General features: G+C 35.4%; 1 protein-coding gene across 5 annotated transcripts in view; it reads left to right on the top strand.

Moving 5' to 3' along the window:
* POLK (DNA polymerase kappa) overlaps window positions 1-20517 on the top strand; it is a 72988-nt gene that overhangs the window by 33088 nt on the left and 19383 nt on the right. For 4 of the 5 annotated variants that reach the window (XM_007079836.3, XM_042988513.1, XM_042988523.1 and 1 more), the window contains exons 3-7: window positions 365-484; window positions 7579-7731; window positions 11430-11561; window positions 14876-15029; window positions 19750-19986. In XM_007079836.3, coding sequence (XP_007079898.2) covers window positions 365-484; window positions 7579-7731; window positions 11430-11561; window positions 14876-15029; window positions 19750-19986 — 796 coding nt within the window. The remainder of the gene's footprint in view (window positions 1-364; window positions 485-7578; window positions 7732-11429; window positions 11562-14875; window positions 15030-19749; window positions 19987-20517) is intronic. The other variant, XM_007079838.3, reaches the window with a different exon arrangement.

Consider the following 20517-nt stretch of genomic DNA (forward strand, 5'->3'; position numbering starts at 1 on the left):
ATAAAAGTGAAGGAAATAACTGATAACCCAAATGACTGAGGGCTTGGATATGCCCATGGATCCTGTCTAGGACACATTGTTATTTTCTGAGTGCCGATCTGTACTCATCTCAGAGTTTGCAGCATATAATTACTGTCTCAACAAGCCTATGATGTAGGTAACTGTAAATTCATTTTGCAGGTAAGGAAATTGAGGCGTAGAAAGATTAGTAGGTTTAGGGTCACCCAGCTAGCAAGGAGTGAGCTAAGTTTTGAATTCAGTAATTGTGATTCTAGTCTATACACTGAGGTACCATGGTTATACATACTACGGCGATGCTTTCCTTCTGACACTTTCTTATGCTTTGTTTTGTTTTCTTACAAAGGGGTCCAAATTTTATGGAAATGAGCTCAAGAAAGAAAAACAAGTCAACCAACGAATTGAAAATATGATGCAACAAAAAGCTCAAATTACCAGCCAACAGCTAAGGAAAGCACAATTACAGGTATTAATTTAATTGCTAAAGAAAGTGAAAGCTGGTAGAATAGTAATTGATAGTTAAAATGCATCATGGTCAAGTCACAACTGAAAACAAGGTAAAATGTAAATGTTCATTATATTGTAAAGCATAAAATTTAACAAATATGCATACTTTGTTAAATATTGGTCTACTCTTTTACATAAAGACCCCATACCTAGGCATTGTCACCTCCATTATACAGAAGAGTTAATGGAGCCTTAATTAGGGTAAATAATTTGCCTAGCTTCAGAGCTAGGATTTAATCCAAAGCTTATGTTCTTTTTGTTATATACATACTTTGCAGCTACAAAAGGCCACAAGATAAATGTGGCATGTTTTCTTCAATGCTGATTTTGCAAAACAGATTTAGGGGAACATGTTCACTAATTAAATTATAAAGCAATTTAAAACATAATTGTGTTGTGCTAAAACTAAGGTAGAATGCCAAATGTGCATGAATTTTTAAGATAAAACACCAGACTTCTAAAAATTTGGAGGCTTTTGGCTTCTCCAGTATCTTCAGGGAATAAATACTCCAAAGAGTTTCCTCTGGTATTTAAAAGCTATTCCAGGAGAAGAGTGAGTAGAGCAACACTGCAGGGCATCATGTAGTAGATTGAAAACTCAAAATAGTCAAGGTTTTGCTGGTAAACCTAAGGTTTACTTTTATATATTTAAAAAAAAATTTTTAATAAAATTTACTTTTAAAGACAGTTTTTATCCTCTATCAAAATCTGATTCAATTTAACAAAGCAGTTTAGGCTGTAACATGATGATAAAATCATATTGATCTAGGCCACACATTTCTTCTCATGATAGAGTTCAGAGATGCCAAACTTTATGTTTTTTTCTTTGCCAAATTGTAATGTGTCATTTTCTTCATATATGCTTTCCTAGAGCACAAGCTAGTTTTTTATCTTATGTGATAAGTGGTCTCCTCTCATAAAGAAAGATCACTTGCCTTTGCCTTCGCAAATTATCATTTAAAAAAATTTTTTTTAACATTTATTCATTTTTTGAGGGACAGAGAAAGAGCACGAGCAGGGGAGGGGCAGAGAGAGAGGGAGACACAGATCCAAAGCAGGCTCCAGACTCTGTGCTGAAGCACAGAGCTCTATGCGGGGCTCAAACTCACAAACTGCGATATCATGATCTGAGCCGAAGTCAGACGCTTAACTGACTGAGCCACCCAGGCGACCCCCAAAATTAGCATTTTTAATGCTGCATAGCATTCTACTGTATGGAGGTACCATAATTTATTTGCCTTATCCCACATGGGTTTCAGTTTTTTGTTTTTATATATAACCTTGCGATGATTGTTCTTATTTACATATCTTTGTACTCTTGTCCTGTTATTTTCACCAAAGATTGTACAGTTTCACATTTTCAACACAAGAGTGCTAGTTTCCTCACATACTTGTTTCAAATTAAATTTTATTAATTTTATCAATCCTTTAGTTTTTGCTGGTAGTGTCTAAATATTATTTCAGGGTTATTTTAATTTGTGCCTTCTTTGATTATGACAGAAAAAGAATGTCTTCCCTTGTATTAGCCATTAATATTGCATTCCTATGGGAATTCCTTTTTTATTGTTAGTATATAGGCTAAGTAGCTGGCACAAGATCCCAAAATACAGTGGTTCAGATCAGTTAAGAGTTTATTTCTTTCTCACATAATAGATAAGTATTCCTGGGGTACCTGGGTGGCTCAGTCGGTTAAGCGTCCAACTTCGGCTCAGGTCATGATCTTGCAGTTCCATGGGTTCAAGCCCCATGTGGGCTCTTGCTGACAACTTGGAGCCTGGACCCAGCTTTGGATTCTGTGTCTCCCTCTCTCTCTGCTCCTGCCCCACTCATGCTCTGTCTCTGTCTCTCATAAATAAATAAACATTTAAAAAAATAGGTAAGTAGTCCCAACTGATTGGGTGGTTCTGCTCACTGTAGTAATTTAGGGACCCAGGTTCTACATCGTGTTGTTCTGTCATCCCCTAAGTGTTATCCTTACCTGGTTTACAAAATGGGATTACCTCCAGTCTATATTCTAGACCCCAGTAAGGAAGAAAGAATGAGGAAAAAAAATCAAAGGCAAGTAATTTGCTATTCAACAAGTCAAAGAGAAATTGCACACATTACGTCAGCTCACGTGCTTTCTCCTTTTAATTTTTTTTAACGTTTATTCATTTTTGAGAGACAGAGTGCGAGCAGGGGAGGGACAGAGGGAGAGGGAGACACAGAATCCAAAGCAGGCTCCAGGCTCCAAGCTGTTAGCACAGAGCCCCACGCAGGGCTCAAACTCATGAACTGCAAGATCATGACATGATCTGAAGTCGGTCACTTAACAGACTGAGCCACCCAGGCCCTTTCTTTCTTCCTATACTAAATTCTCATTGTACTTAAATTTGTTTCTGGATTCTCTCTTCTACTCAGTTGAATCTTTTCCTCTATCATACCATGCAATTTTAGTTATTCAATAATAATAATATGTTTAATATGTTCCTTCACTACGATTCTATAAATTTTTTTCTCATGCATTGTTTCTTTCGCATAAATTTAAGCATTGTTTCATCGAGTTAAAACAAATCCATTCTGTGTATAATAACATTATTTTTAATTGATATTAATCCTTAGGCAATTTATTTTCAGAACCTTTTTTTTGGTAAGTTTTAATCATCTATACAAATATCTCTTATAAAGCTTTAAAGATATGATGCATATGAGTCATGCAATATAAGAACTTTTTGCTGTTCATGACTCTTTTTAAAGCTCATAATCCTTAAATATGCTAATAATCTGAAGTATTAGAAAATACTTTATATTGTGTAACAGAGCTTCAGATTTTGTTACAGTTTTTGTTGACTATTTCATGAGAGACTCTCTGACATCTTTTGAAAGGGGAGTGGCAGGAAATCTGTTTTATGTTGATTGTTAAATTGTTTCACTTGTTGAGCTTCCTTTAAAAGAAATTGTGTAAATGGGAGGGGATTGAGGAAATCCTAAGGAATCTAGAAGATCTGAGAGTAAGAGAGGTTTTCTATGGGAAATGTGTTTCTATTCCAGTGTCATGAATTTTCCAAATAATAGATTTTTGTATGGATGCTATGATGGTAGGAACTATTATTGTTAGTCAAGCTGAGGTAACTAACCTCTATAGTCTGCCGGAGTATTTATTCAGAACCTAAGTGTTCCCCACTCCATCCTGCCCTCTTTAGACTTCTTAAAGGCACAATCATTTTTGTAGCTGCCAAAACATCTTGTTATAACATGGATTCATAAATTAGATAGACAAACATCTGAGGTGCCTGGGTGGCACAGTTGGTTAAGTGTCCAACTCTTGATTCTGGTTCAGGTCATGATCTCACAGTTTGTGAGATCGAGCCCCACATCGGGCTCCATGTTGCCATTGTGGAGCCTGCTTGGGATTCTCTCTCTCTCTCCTTCTCTTTCTGCCCCTGTCCTGTTCACGGTCTCCCTCTCTCTTTCTCTCTCTCAAATAAATAAATAAACTTAAAAAAAAAAAAAAAGAATAGACAAACATCCATGTTATATTAAATGGAAACTACACAGCAAATCTGTGCATTTTGACCATTTTAACAACTGATTTTATGGACCTGGGTTTATTTACCAATTTAGGGTAGTAGTAAGTCAGGAAAATGAAAAACAATATTTCTGAAACAGTTTCCTGAATGTAATCAAAAAAGGGGATTTTTTAAAAAAGTAAATAAAGCATAATGTTGATATAAAATACACTATTTGAGTTTGGTTTGAAGTTATTTCAATATTAAAGACTTTTTAAGATACATTTTAGGGAAGCATTATAAAATAATGGAAAGAGCACAGCCTTTAGAGTAACTTGGTTCATAGGTCTAGTGCTAACATTTACCAGCTGTATGACTTAGGGCAGATTACTTCCTCTTACTGAAGTTTAGTTTCCTCATCTACAAGATGGGAATAATAATTACCATCTCAGAATTATTTTTATCACTAAATGAGTTAACATAGAAGTGTTGATTCTAATCTGTACACTTAGCCACCGTGGCTATAGGACACATTTGATATACTCAATAAATGTCACTTCTGTTTTTAAAATTATAGGTAATATCATGAAGCCCTTTCCATATCCCTGGATGAGTACATTACATGAGTAGCTCTTTTAATTCTTCCAATCGTTGGGGATTGGTTTAGTCCCACTTTTCAAAAAAAGGAAGAATGAGGGGAGTTAACTTGCCCCCATCATGTAACTGAAGACCCAGAAGAAGCTCTTATTCTTAACCATGGTCACACACACTAGTTTTGAACTGTGGCAAAAGGGATAACATACACGTGAGAGGCTCAGATCAGAACATGGAAGTTATTTGTAAGGGAAAATAGAAGAATGGAAAACATGAATGAGGATTTCATTAGAAGAAATTTGAGAAAAGCAGGGTGGTGTGCATTTGGTAGTTGCAGAGAGAAAAGTGTTTAGACAAGGGTGAGTAATGAGAGTAGAGGAAAGCGGAATGTGTGAGTCACTCAGTGGGGAGGTTTCCTTTTGCCAACTGTACTTTTGCTTGAAGCACAGAAAAGATAATAGATTGCTGAAGGAACTGTCATAAAATTAACATATGAGGCTAAGGAAAGCTTTTTTCCACCTGGTTTGCTTTCCATTTATTATCTTTTTCCTTCCCAATATTTATGGGTTAAGATACTTCAAATGCTGCTCCCATATTCTCAGTCGATTCCTATCATAGGTATATTTTCTGGATTGAAATAGAGTAGTTTTTAACCCCCCCTTATTTTTATTAGCCTCCATGATTTGTCTACATCTTTTTTTTTTTTTTTTTTTTTTTTTTTATGTCAGGATGCTATTCTCTAATTTAAAATCGAAGTACTGGAAAAAATAGTTGTTTTAAATCTGGATGATAGATTGGAGTCATGTGAAAGTTCCACTTATTAGGTTTCTCACTGCATGAGATCAGCCTTCTGCAAAATTTTTCTGCACATTCTACTTCCTCTTTTTAAACCAGAAAAATATATATATATTTATCAGTGTAAAATTTATGTATTTTCTCCTATAAGTCTCACCTCTTTCTCTCTTATAAGAAAAGAATTTAAAGGCAAATCAAGTCTTTATCTTGATAGAACTCATAATTTAGTATCTAATATAGTAAGTGCACCATAGGGGCAGGAAAACAACTAAGGGAACATTAAATTCTGTGGCATGGAGGACAGAGAGCTAATTAAGCCACAGAGAGGTATCTGAGCTGACCCTTCAAGGCTTTATGACAGAATGAGGAAGATCATCCTAGACAGAGGAACAGCCTGAAAAAGGCACAGAGCATCTCAGTGAGTTGTAGCCTAAACAGAAGCAGACCCTCTAGAGGTTCACTGGAACCAACTGGAAACAAATATGGTTCAGGGGATTATTTCTTTTAATATTTCTAATTTTGAGAGAGAGAGAGAGACAGAGTGCAAGCCAGGGAGGGGCAGAGGGTGAGGGAGACGCAGAATCCGAAGCAGGCTCCAGGCTCCAGGCTCCAAGCTGTCAGCACAGAGCCCGATGTGGGCCTCGAAATCATGAACTGTGAGATCATGACCTGAGCCGAAGTCGGACGCTTAACCAACTGAGCCACCAGGTGCTCCTCAGGGGATTATTTCTAAAAGAGAAGTTGCAGTCTTAGTCTGCAGCTAGTGGGGAAACTAGTGTCACTATAATGCTAAGAAGGAAGACCATGAAAAAAATTATCCAGAATGGAAGCAGAGTTGAAGTCTAATGAGGAGGAAATACTGAATTATACCCCTGCAACTTTCCACTTTTGAGAAAACCTGCTATAGAGATCTCCACATGGTGGAAATTGCTTTCATTCCAGAGCTTACCCCTATTGCTTATATCTATTTTCCCCTCAGTTTTTTATTCCTTTGCTGTGCAGCTATCCTTTGATCCTTTAGTAAGAGATTACATTCATTAAACTTGTCCCATTTGCTAGCCACTATTCCTTGCTCCTTATGTATTCCATCTTATTCAAAGTGATCATAGATCAAAATGGTCACACCACCACCCTCGGCTACGGGGAAAGCTGGGAAGCATATTTAGCTTCTTTTCTCTTCAGCCTCTATAGTAGAGGCCACAAAAAAGGAACACTTGGAAATGGGTCTGTCTGTTACATAAACCTTTTTCTTACTGCCTGCCATACTTTGGTTATTTTTACCTCCTTTCATTTCCCTTTCTTCTTATCAATCCAATTCTTTCTCTCTAGAGAAATAAAAATGCTTTAAAGATAAGTTTCTTGGCTATTATATTTGACATATATATTGATTTCATGAAAATAAATTATAGCTTAAATTTTCAATTTTGATTTGTATTGACTAACGGTTACCAAATTTTAGACTTATAAAAACAGTTCTACAGAGTGAATGTTTACATTATGATTTGTACATTCACTTATACAGTACTCTTCAGCGTAAAGGTAATATGCCAAAGAAGTATATAATCTTTCGTTGTAGATTTCCTTTGTTGCTACTTTAAAATGTTAATGTTATGAGTCAGTGAGAATTGTTTATTTTACCTAAGCTTTTATTTACCATTAGTTGATGTCCAAATTTATAAAGCAGAAGAATCATTTGATACAAGCACTTACAATATTTCATTCATTCAAGAAATATTTATTAAGTTCCTATTATGTGATTGTAGTGAGTGAGAGATGGAAGACTTGGTAGGGTAAGATATTTGAGAATCAACTCCCTATCTTCATGAAAATAGAAGCAATTATCAGCCTTAATAAACAACAATAAAGTGTAAGTAGATAGGGGTACCTGGCTGGCTCAGTCGGTGGAACATATGACTTTGACTTTTGACTTTGAGGTTGTGAGTTTGAGCCTTATGTTGGGTGTAGAGATTAATTAAATAAAAAAAAGGTTAAATAAATAAAAAAGAAACTTCAACAAAAAAATGTATACATAGATAGGTGGGTCAGTGGGTGGGTGGAAGGATGGATGGATAGATGGACAGAGATAGATACCTACTAAACGAGAGATTGATGTTATGATTGATGGTGTTTTGATATCATGTTGACTAAAAATATGTTAACTTTTTAAAAAATTAAGGTTGACAGATTTGCAATGGAATTAGAACAGAGCCGGGATCTGAACAATACTATAGTGCACATTGACATGGATGCTTTCTATGCAGCTGTAGAAATGAGGGACAATCCAGAACTGAAGGATAAACCCATTGCTGTAGGATCAATGATGATGTTGGTAAGTAGGTAAAGATCAAAGACAAAAAAGGAAATTTCATAACATATTCAAGTAAAGCTTACTGGTTCATGAAGGGGGAAGGGGAAGACTTTGGTAAGCTTTACCAGTTTGCTGGGCGTTTTTCTGTGTGCTTTATATGTGCTCAATTATGGAATCCTTTCAACATCACTTGAGGAAATTTTTATTTCCATTTGACAGACAAGGAAACTAACTCAGAGGGGTGTTTAAAAACTTCCCCAAAATTACAAACCTGGTGAATGGTAGAGTGACATTGTATCTTTCTGTTGCAAATTGTATTTTTTAAAGTAACTATTCTAGTTAAAGAGAACTGGAGAAGAAAGAAAAGGAAATGTTATTCTAAAGCAGGCTTGCACACAGTGGCTTGCAGGCCAAATCTAGTCCTTTTTTTTGTAAATAAAATTTTATTGGAACTCTGTCACGTGCCATTCATTTGTTGTTGCATTGAAAGAGCAGAGTTGAGGGGCTCCTGGGTGTCTCAGTCAGTTGAGTGGCCAACTCTTAATTTCGTCTCAGGTCATTATCTCACAGTTGTGAGATTGAATCCTACGCCAGGCTCCACGCTGAGCATGAAGCCTGCTTAAAATTCTCTTCCTCTGCCCCTCTTGCCTGCTTGTATGTGCATGCTTTCTCTATCTCTCTCTCAGATTAAAAAATAATAATACTAAAAGAGCAGAGTTGAGTAGCTGCAACAGAGACCCTATGATCTGCAAAGTTTAAAGTAATTACTATCCAGACTTTTACAGAAAAGGTTTCCCAACCTGAGTTCTAGAGTAACATACTTCATTAAAATAGGACTGTAATTAGTTTTTCCCATGGCTTAGAATCTTAACTTTTGTGATTGCCATGTTGCTCTCCCTCATTGCCACCCTAACCATAGAAGGTAAAGATGGCCAGGATTGCTATATGTGGCTAAAACTGTGTGGGGAATTAGAAATGACACCTGGAGTAGATGGATTTTGGTATAAAAAAACATATCTATAAGAGAAACAGAGAGTTCTACCCTGTTTTTAACTCTTTCAAATGCCTTAGCTATAAATCTGCTTCCTACTGAGTTACTGTTTTATTATAAAACTATAATCTGTTTGTTCATTATCTGTGCTCCCATAAGTATGCAGACAACTAACAATTGAAGTTTCAAAACAGTGTTTATTGAAAGACTACTCTCCTTTTCCTATAAATAATCAGCCTATATTTGAAAAAATGCATTTATTTTTAAGAACATATACTCTATGTGAAATTATCTATGTGTGTGTATATATACATACACGCACGCATACTGTAGCCATGTTAAAGCTAAATCCATTGCTAGATCTGCAAAATATTTTCTTTCCTATAAATTCTGTCCTCCTAAAAATGGGTTATTATTTCCAAATTCAAAATGATTATTTGCCATATTTAAACAAAGATTACTGCTTTTGTGTGCTCAGCTAATAGACTTCCCTTCTAATGAGATTTGAAGTATAATTGCTATTGTTCTATTAAACTCATAAAAGTATATTTAGAAATTAATGGTAGTGATAGCACATGTTTGATTATTCCAGTCTGTTACAGTTAGAATTCTTTTTTGGGGCGCCTGGGTGGCTCAGTCGGTTAAGCGTCTGACTTCAGCTTGGGTCATGATCTCACAGTCTGTGAGTCCGAGCCCCGCATCAGGCTCTGTGCTGACAGCTCAGAGCCTGGAGCCTACTTCAGATTCTGTGTCTTCCTCTCTCTCTCTCTGCCCCTCCCCCACTAGCGCTCTCTCTCTCTCTCTCTCTCTCTCTCTCTCTCTCTCAAAAATAAACATTAAAAAAAAATTTTTAAAATTCTTTTTTGATGAATTGGGTAGATCCTTGAAATGTTCTAAGTTGGGATTCATAGTTAGACCTCATGGCAGTTATTTATTGCTGCATAACAAACCCCTCCAAGTACTTAGTGGACACCATTTATTTGTTCATGATTCTCTAATTTAAGCAGAGTACAATGGGGATAACTCCACTCTACCTGAGGTTGTCTAGAGCTATTTAGCAGGGGCTGGAGGATCCAAAATGGCTTCACTAACATGCTTGGCCCTTCAGCCAAGGTGGCTGGAATGGTTTCCAGCCATTGAGCTTTCCTCTGTCCATATGGTACATCATCATCATTTAGCAGTTTAACCCAAGATCTTTACACAGTTGCTGGCTTCCCAAAAAAGCAAAGGCTAAAGTTGCAGACTTCATAATGCCTAGGCTTCAAGACTCACATAATGTCACTCTTTCACATCTTTTTGATCAAAGCAAGTCTCAGTGCTAGTCACTTGGCATGAGACACTGGAGCCCACCCTTGGATAGGAGGAACTGTAAAATACTGTGGCTGTGATTTACATGTAGTCTACCTACCACAAACCTGAAAGTTAAAGGCAGTTGTATTATAAATTTTGTTTCAGCTCTACTACAGATCTAGCTTTCATATCAATTCCATTAGGTTTATTTATATTTAACATATTGATTTGTTTTTCTAGTGCTATCTGCATTTGCTGTTCCAGAATACTGACCAAAGATTAGCATAGTTTGGAGTACTATCAAGATTTTTATTAAATGCCATTTGAAAACCATTAATGGCAAATTGATGTTATTCTGAAGTAATCCCTTTCATATGGTAGATTCTGTTTTACATTCCTTTGAATTTTCACTTGAGATTTCAAAGATGTCACTTGTGATAAAATTTTTTTTGGAAATGGTACTGTGTGTGGTATCATCATCCACAAGATTTAAAAGTAATGTTCTCCTTCTGACTTTCATAATTTTTTCACCAAAAGTGTTTCACCAAAAAGGATATTCAAGCCCGAAAAAATAAAACGTAATTTTCAAAGTTCTTTTAAGCTTTATTCACTTATATTTTTGACATATAATTTGGCTGACAATATATTAGAACCTTTGACTTTTGTTGTAAATGAAAAATTTCCCAAACCCCAAGTATAGCAAATTTCAAATCTATACTAGTATACTATACTATTACTTTCTATACTATTACTTTCATGTAACATCTATTTGTTCTATAACATTACTTTATAACTATTAGTTCCATGTAGCATCACCCACCATCATCCAAACTTTGCTGTATACTATATTAGGTATGCCTTAGAACCAGTAAAGTTTAGGGACCCCTGGTGGCTCAGTCGGTTAAGCGTCCAACTCTTGATTTTGGCTCAGGTCATGATTTCTTGGATTGTGAGATCGAGCCCTGCGTCGAGCCCCACTTCGAGCTCTGCATCGGGCTCTGTGCCGACAGTGTGGAGCCTGCTTGGAATTCTCTCTGTCTCTCTCTCTCTCTCCTTGCCCCTCCCCTGCTCATGCACTCGCTCGTGTGTGTTATTTCTCCAAAAAAATAAACTTAAAACCATCTAGCCTCATGGCACTTAAAAAAAAAAAAAAAAAAAGAGCAAGTGAAGTTTAGTTATTGGAAATATAAGAGAACCTTTTTATTAGTCTTGTTTATTTCCTGGTATCATGTTATAAATATGGAGACAGCAGTGAGAGAGAGGGTCATTGTATAATACTATGATAGGATAAAGTCAAAGCTCAATTCTAAGCAGTGGCCTATAAAAGAAATGTCCTTGACTTGAAAATACACATCAGTAATGTGTTTCTTATGAATGTATGGATCAAGTGTCCATTTAGGTTTGTATATTTTTTCCTATGTGGTCTGTTTTCTTTCAGTCTACCTCGAATTACTACGCAAGGAGGTTTGGTGTTCGTGCAGCTATGCCAGGATTTATTGCTAAAAGACTCTGCCCACAACTCACTATAGTGCCCCCAAACTTTGACAAATACCAAGCTGTGAGTAGAGAGGTAAGTCTGATGAACTCCTATTACAGACTTTGACTGATTTCTTTTCACTTACAGAATCAAGTCCAGATGCCTTAGCACCTCATAATTTGGTCTTAGCTTATCCCTTTAAATCTTACCTCTCTATCACTTGTCCAGCTTATTTATTGAAAACCGAGCTGAGGGGAGCCTGGGTGGCTCAGTTGGTTAAGCATCTGACTTCAGCTCAGGTCATGATCTCGCAGTTGACGAGTTCAAGCCCCACATCGGGTTCTGTGCTGACAGCTCAGAGCCTGGAGCCTGCTTCACATTCTGTGTCTCCCTCTCTTTCTGCCCCTCCCCTGCTCATGCTCTGTCTCTCTCTGTCTCAAAAACAAAGAAACATTTAGAAAAATTAACAAAAAAAAAAAAAAGAAAACTGAACTGAGTATGCAGAGTACACCCTTCTATTTCCCAGATATTTGCTTTTCCATATATTTTTTTCTTCTGTTTAGAAGCTCTTATTTCCCCAGAAAACTTTGGATTGCCTTAATTTTAACCTACATTAACTTCAGCTGTTTTTTTCTTAATGTACAAAATATATCTTTCTAGAATCACCTTATATTTATAATTTATATAATCTACTCAAGTTATTAATTTCAAACTCTTTTGCGAATAAATTTTTTTATCAAATGTTTTTAAACAATAATAAAATTCCTGTATTTTGATTAACTGTTTTCCTTGCCTCATAGTCTAGTGAAGATGCTTATGAGCATTTAATGTCCAAGAGACTGATAATAGAAGAAAAAACGGAATGATCTTGATTTGAAAAGGGTCTTTGAAATATAAAGATTTAATTCAGTAAAATTGCCTAAACTGTCTTATAGGAAAAGCTGCTATTTTTCTCTATTTTTGATAACTGGACTATCATGCTAGTGCTAAAACTTAAGTCATAAATTAAAATTTTAGAATACTACATGAAACACTTTTAGCCTACTGTAGTACAATACAGTGTTAAAGACGACTGTCTGAATTGAAACCCTTAAGAAACTTTGAGCTAGTACTTATTACCATTTAGTCATGTGAAGAATCTTTAGATTTGCTCCTCTTATTTGTTTTCCACCTCATGTACTCTAGAAATGACTCCCACCGAAATTAAAAAGGTGCTCTACCCCAAATAAAAAAGCAAATTCTTTTTTTCATTCTTTCAAAAACAGTCTGTGGCAGCAAGTGCTTTTTGTCTCTCTCTGAAAAGGTGGTGGTGAAGGGGGAAGCACGTTCACAGGTGGTTACTGCTTATGTCTTTTACTGTATTCCTAATGTAAAAGGGTAGAAATGCTACCCGTAAATATTGTAGGCTTTCAGTAAGTTTGAAAATCCTTCAAAAACCTTGTAAGAAAGGATTTTTTTGTGTCCTACTTTATTTAACTCATTAAAACTTCAGATGATATGATGAGACCTAAATTATTTTTAGTTTCCTGCAGTCTTACATATATTGAAGAAATCTTTCAAATTTGAGCAGGATCTAGCTAGTTTTTTTGCAGATAACAAGTGAGTTCTTGTGTGTAAATGAACTACAGCACAAATTCTCTGACTATAAGGGTGTTAATATGTGTGGCTTGGTTTAAAAGTTTAAGGAAAAGCCATTTTTATTTTATCCAAAAGAATGGAACAGCTTTAACTGTTCTGGAAGGCAGAGTGCTTGAATTTTACTGGAACATGTCTATTTTTGTTCTTGAAGCAGTATCCTATGAAAAGGAAGTTAGTGAGTACTCCGTGTCTCTAGGGAGTACTTCTCATTCAGAATAATCATAGTTGGCTGCCAACTACAGACTTTCCAGAGTTTCATTTTCACTAGAAAGATTCCATTTGAGTACATTATAAAACTGGTTTCTTCTACAAGAACAAAGCTAATTAAGGTACTCTGAGTAAAGCATGGCCAAGTTTTATATCGCCATTTTCTAAAATTACCTTTGACACAGCTGTTCATAATTAAAATAAGCTAAAAAGCTTTCTTTTTATAAAACTTCAAAAAAGTTCTCATTATACAGCAGACAGATTTTAAATACTAGATGGAAGTATAACATAATTCAATAAATACTTTTTTCAAATATATGTATTATTTTGGCAACTACTTCCTCTAATTTCAGGTAATACTTCAGTGGTAAAATTCATAGTTTCACATAATAAAACTGTCTTATGTAAAAGTCATTTCTGGAATCATACAGAAATTCTGATCTCTTCATTTCTTTTATCTCAAGATGCAGCTCCAGACTTTTCCTCATAATTTAATATAGTCACAGACTTTCACTGTAGAGTTGTCCTCTTTCCTGTTCCAAATCACGATAATTGAGCTTTATTTTCTGAATGGATACATGCATTAATGTATGTTTTGAGTGGAGTTTTATGTACATATTATAATTAATTAAAATAGAACTACTTTCTAAAGCATCATAGTACCTTTATGTAAGATTATTCCTTTTTATTTTTTTAAAATGTTTAATTGTTTTGAGAGAGCACACACACTCAAGAGGGCAAGTGGGGGAGGGGGAGAGTCAGGGAGAAAGAAAAAATCCCAAGCAGTCTCTGGTTTGTCAGTGCAGAGCCCGACATGGGGCTTCATCTCATGAATCCTGAGGTCATGACCTGCGCCAAGGTCAAGAGTCAGATGCTTAACCTACTGAGCCACTCAGGTGCCCCAAGATTATTGCTTTCTAAAAGGAACAGAAACCATTGGGGCCCCTGGGTGGATCAGTGTCTGACTCTAGATCTTCCCTCAAGTTATGATCTCATGGTTCATGAGTTTGAGCCCTACATCGGGCTCTGTACTAACAGTATGGAGCCTGCTTAGGATTCTCTCTCTCTCCCTCTCTCTTTCTGCCCCTCTCACTCTCTCTTGTCTCTTTCAAAATAAATAAACTTAAAAAAAATTATAAAGAAATAAATAAAATGAACAAAAACCATCATAAAAGGTGAGAGGGAGCAGGGTCCTATTGTTACCACTTCTACTCTTGACCAGTTATTTAAAATTATGTTACTTAACTGTTCTTTCTGTGCCAGCAGAAGGATGTCTGAGATTTATTTGAGTCACTTGTTATATCTAGATAAAGATGGCTGAATAGAGATTATATCAAATGAAGCTGTTTCATGGTCTTCTGCCTTCATGATCTATTTTAATGCAAAAGAGAATTTGAACAAACTTGCCCTAGCAATAAATTATTTATTCCCTAAATCTATGAGCTATTGATTGTAGGATTTTTGCTATATTTCAAAGTAAGAATATTAATGTTTCTTATCAGCTGTTCTATGACAGGTTTTGCTGTGGCAGCAGAATTTAAACCATTTTGTTCCTTTTGAAGGTTAAGGAAATACTTGCTGATTATGATCCCAATTTTATGGCCATGAGTCTTGATGAAGCCTACTTGAATATAACAAAGCACTTACAGGAAAGACAAAATTGGCCTGAGGACAAAAGGAAGTATTTCATCAAAACAGGGAACTCTCTAGAAAATGGTAAGCAATTAATTAGAATGATCAAACTAAAAAAGAAACAAAAAGCCCTTTGAATTAACCCAGTTAATGCATTAGCATGCATAGATGGTAGGACTAGTTAAACCTTTATTATGAAAAAATATTAAAAATGAAAAATCAGAAACTTAAAATGTACTAGTGGAATTTCTAAGTTAAATTTATAGAATGTCACTTTTAAACCAAATGAGATTGTTAAATTTCTTGAGTTTAAGAGTGTGCACTAGTTTGCATTCCCACCAACAGTACAAGAGGGTTCCCGTTTCTCCACATCCTTGCCACCATCTGTTGTTTCCTGAGTTGTTTATTTTGTCCACTCTGACCGGTGTGAGGTGGTATCTCAGTATGGTTTTGATTTGTATTTCCCCTATGATGAGTGATGTTGAGCATCTTTTCATGTGTCTCTTGGCCATCTGGATGTCTTCTTTGGAAAGTGTCTATTTATGTCTTCTGCTCATTTCTTCACTGGATTATTTGTTTTTTGGGTATTGCGTTTGGTAAGTTCTTTATAGATTTTGGATACTAACCCTTTATTCGATATGTCATTTGCAAATATCTTTTCCCATTCTGTCGGTTGCCTTTTAGTTTTGTTGATTGTTTCCTAGGGTATTATGCTAAGTGAAATAAGTCAGAGAAAGACAGATATCATATGTTTTCACTCATATGTGGAACTTGAGAAACTTAACAGAAGACAATGGGGGAAGGGAAGGGAAAAAAAGTAGTTACAAACAGAGAGGAAGAGAGGCAAACCATAAGAGAGTCTTAAATACGGAGAACAAACTGAGGGTTGATGGGGGTTTGGGGGAAAGGGAAAAATGGGTGAGGGACATTGAGGAGGGCATTTGTTGGGATGATCACTGTGTGTTGTATGTAAGCAATGAATCATGGGAATCTACCCCAAAACCAAGAGCACATTGTGTACACTGTATGTTAGCCAATTTGACAATAAATTATATATATAAAAACAAAAAAAAGACTGTGCAGAATCCCTAAACAAAGTAATTTCATAGCAGTTCTTTTCTCAAGATCTAATTAAGAAAATGTTGGGTTGTATTGAATCTGAGGAGGTTGTCTTTTGTTGTAGTTGTTAACAGATAATAGAGTTTTTAAAAATTGACATGAAACATATGAAAACATTGGGTGAGTTTTTTCCCTCTTGTTTTCCAAATTATCTATAATCTGGTTATACAGTGATTATGACTGTTTTCAGCCTTGCCAAAAGTCATGACTCCCAACTCTCTTCTTTGGTTTAGACCTTATTTTGATTCCTTTGTATACAATGAAATAGAAGTTTCATGACCCTAAGGGTTTTTTCAAGGTCTCTTTGTTGCCTATCCAGAACCCTGTCAAGGAACATGTAGATATTATGCATACTACTTTCAGCCCTCTGTCAGAGGTATGATTACTTCAGATATCTTAGCTGTCCTGGACCCCTGAGCAAAATTCACCTGGATGAAAAGGTAGAAACAGAGAGTTTGTTCACAACCCACAACTGTATTTCCTGTGCACAACTCATTGACTTCTTCGGGGGGGGGGGGGGGGGGGGGGGACAGACAGTGGTAGCGAAACCTGTTGTAACTTTCCGTGAGTCAACAATGGTGGATCTTTGATGGCATAAAAATGGTGGGTTTTCTTCAGTGACATAAAATTCTCTCATATTGTTTACAGGTCACATCTTTAGAGCAAGTTTAATGGGGACATCAGATCACACCTTCACCATCTTATTTAGAACTCTAAGGAATAGGTCTCTCTCTTTAATACAAACATTAAATGATAAGCATGATTCCTGGACACAGAGGCTTAGAGCAAAAGATTTTCTGTAGTATAACTTTATTGTTTGGGGGAAGCAGCACAAACCTGATGTCATGTTTGCTTTATATCTTAATTTATTTCCTTACTTTTCACAAGAGAAGGTGGGGGAACCATTCAAAGGTTGTATCAGAGCATCTCCATGAGGGTCTCCTATAACAATTATTTTCACAATATATTTTTAAAAATTACATTGAGACTAAGGTAAATGTTTTCATTCTCTACTACCGTTCTTTTCATTTATTATACTACATTCAAACTCACTTTGAGCGTGTGAATTTTTAATATAGTTATTTATGTACTTTTTTGTATTTCACATTTTTAAGCTATTTAAATAGTTTTAGCTTTTTTCCCTCATATATAAATCCCTGTGCGCTGGACTTTTCAGCATACCTGATTTCACATTATGCCATGGGAAGTGGTCAGTAGTAAGTTGGAGCCATGGCAGGTGACTGATACATCTTCCTCTGAAGTCGAAGACATTTTTCTGCTGTTTGCCTCTTTTCTGAAAGGTGCAGTCTTTGGAAAAGTATTGCTAACTACTTTGTCTATGTGCAAATAAAATAATTAATATTTTAAAAAATATTTATTTATTTTGAGAGAGAGACTGCATGCATGGATGTGTGCACAAGTGCAGGGTGGGGGGACAGACAGAGAGGGGGAAACAGAGAATCCCAAGTAGGCTCCATGCTGTCAGTGCAGAGCTCAACACGGAGCTTGATCTTAAGAACCCTAACATCATGACCTGAGCCGAAATCAAGAGTGGGATGCTTAACCGACTGAGCCACCTAGGTGCCTCAATAATTATTATTTTATGTTTATTCTGCCATATAAATCTGGATGGTGAACGTGAGGCAATACAAGAAACTGAAATACCATATACTTTTAGCACTTGCCATCCAGATGGGATGCTTTCATCCTAGTGTTTCAGATTATAAGAAATCTTAGTTTTGTATTCAGATCACTTCAGTTATGGGATTATAAAGATTTTTTTTTCAAAAAGCTAATAAGAAACTACTGTAGCAGTAGTTGTAGAGGCAGGCCTAATAGAGAACTAGACAGATGGAATAATAGGAGACTGCAACATTCAGCAGCTGTTCTAACAATGAACCTAAAGGCAGTATGATTTGCTTCCTATTATGGTGTTCTATCAGTGACCCACCTAAGAGTACTGTGATGGACTCATGAGGTACAAAACATGGCATAAGGAACTCTGTATAAGGGGCTTATGAACTGGTTTGCCGTTTTTCTGCAGCTCTCTTTACCTTGACTTTTACGCATACAGATGGGGAAAAGCGGACCTTTCAACTTTGCCACAGTCATAATGCCGTATGAAATGTTTAACATTTTATTTATTTATTTATTTATTTACTTATTTTAAAGTTTTTTTTTTTAAGTTAATTTACCCACTTGGAGAGAGAGAGAGAGAGAGGAACAGGGAAAGAGAGAGAGAGAGAGAGAGAGAGAGAGAGAGCGAGCCCCAAGCAGGGTCTGCGCTGTTAGTTTAGAGCCCAATGTGGGGCTTGAACTCATGAACTGTGAAATCATGACCTGAGCCAAAGTCAGATGCTTAACTTACTGAGCCATCCAGGTGTGCCTGAAATGTTCATCATTTTAAAAATAGAATTTGGAAAATGAAAGCAGCTGAGGCACATAAATAACTGCTAATGTTAAGTTTATAAATAAGACTTATTTTGTATATGGCCTAGGAATTCAGATTTCCTAGGAATTCAGATTTAGAAAACATCTTTCTGTAACTTAATTCAAATTAGATGCTTTAAAATTTGAAACTAATCTGGTGGTTTGTCATACTATTTGTATTATCTTTAAAAAACCTTCCTTAAAAGTCCTAGTTGTTCGTTTTTTAAGTAATATGCATTTATATGTGTCTTGAAACCAGAAATTTAATTTTTGCTTCTGCATTTATCTTAATATAGAAAACATTTATATGTAATAAAATTATGAAGAGATCAGAAATTTCTGTTGTTAATCTTAATTTTTATAAATACATTTAAACTGCATTTCTTTTCCATTAAGCCCTGAAAGTAGTCTTTAATGGATTTAATGAGGACATTTTTGATATTGGCATAAATTTGAGTATATTTTACAGTCCAATTGTGAAAAATGCAACTAAAATGAGGCAATAACTAGATTACTATTTTTATTTTACTTTCAAGGTTATAGCCTACTGGTAATAATAAAGGCTTCTTTCCCTTAAACTTGGACCAGAGTTAATCTGATCAGACCTTAAGAATTTGTATATTTAAAGAAGCGTAACTTCCAACAGTAATTACTATTTATTTCAAGTGTGCCCTTAGTAAAAGTGGTACTTTATAAGTAAGCAAGTCAAAATTAAAATCAGCATTTGAAAGAAGGAAATTGAGAGTATTTAATGTCTGAAAAGTTTCTTCCGTGAAGAAAATGGAAGGTTTTTTTCTCTCTAAAAAAACTTTATTTCTCAGCATAATTATTCTTGATTGCTAATGCATTTTTCCTCAATCCTAAATTCTAATTTAATGAGTAAGAGAAAAAAAGCTTTTAAAAAAAAAAAAAAGAAGTAATGTGACTAGGCCCATTTCTAGATTTTAGTTAATTTAGGTATGGTACACAAATTAGTGAGTTTTACATAGGATGTTTCTTCTTAAAGTGTATATCATGGAAATAGATAATATTCCTTTTAAGAAAAACTTAGAATCAGTATTTTCTTTGTTAAACAGTTACAAAATATAAATAACATTTGTCATCTTGGTTCTTAGAAACAAAACTAAAAAAAAAAAAGAGAAACAAAACTAAACTAGATTTGCTTTGTCTTTAAAAAGAATGTAGGGAAACCTAATTTATGAAGTATGTACTTTTGTATTTATGAAGATAATTACTGTTCCTGTTTATAATTTAGATAAACCTGGAGAAGAAGTGAATAAAGTGAGTGAGCAGGAGCGATCCATCCCTCCACTATTTAATGACATTCCTCCTGATTTGCACCCCCAAGGAAATCCTTTCCAAGCAAACTCTGAAGATCAAAATAATCCTCAAATACTCCAAAATGCGATTGTTTTTGGAACATCAGCCGAGGAAGCCGTAAAGGAAATTCGTTTCAGAATTGAGCAAAAAACAACATTGACAGCCAGTGCAGGTACTTAAAAGGGATTTGATGACTACCCCATAGTTAAAAATTTCAGACTGGCTAATATAAGTGTAATATTAGTAGTTTCTGGTTATGAAGTATATAGTGACATTTTACTTACCCTTTATGATTTCAATTTCTAATGACTTTACCTATTCAGAATACTGTGAACCTACAGGTAAATTGGAATTCAGCAGAAAGGCCCATGAGCCCAAAGAAAAAACTTTCATAAATCTAATGTAGCTATCCTTTTTTTAAGCATTCAATATTTTAATTGGTTTAGCTTTATTGGTTTTCCCTTTGAAGACTTCAGCCCTGTCCAGGATTACAGTTCAGCTGACCACAAAGTAGAAGATAGAAAAAACCCCAACTAGCTACATAGCAATCTAGGGCCAGCTAGTGAAGGGAAAAAGAGCTTCACAACTGTCAGTAACCCATGAGGGTATCATTGTGTCTTAACATTATCTTATAAAAGCCATATTATGATTACATTAATCTTTCCTTTCTATGCCAAAGTGTGAGAATAAGTAACAAATTTTA

This window comes from Panthera tigris, chromosome A1 (assembly GCF_018350195.1).
Source record: "Panthera tigris isolate Pti1 chromosome A1, P.tigris_Pti1_mat1.1, whole genome shotgun sequence".
NCBI classification, from domain to species: domain Eukaryota; kingdom Metazoa; phylum Chordata; class Mammalia; order Carnivora; family Felidae; genus Panthera; species Panthera tigris.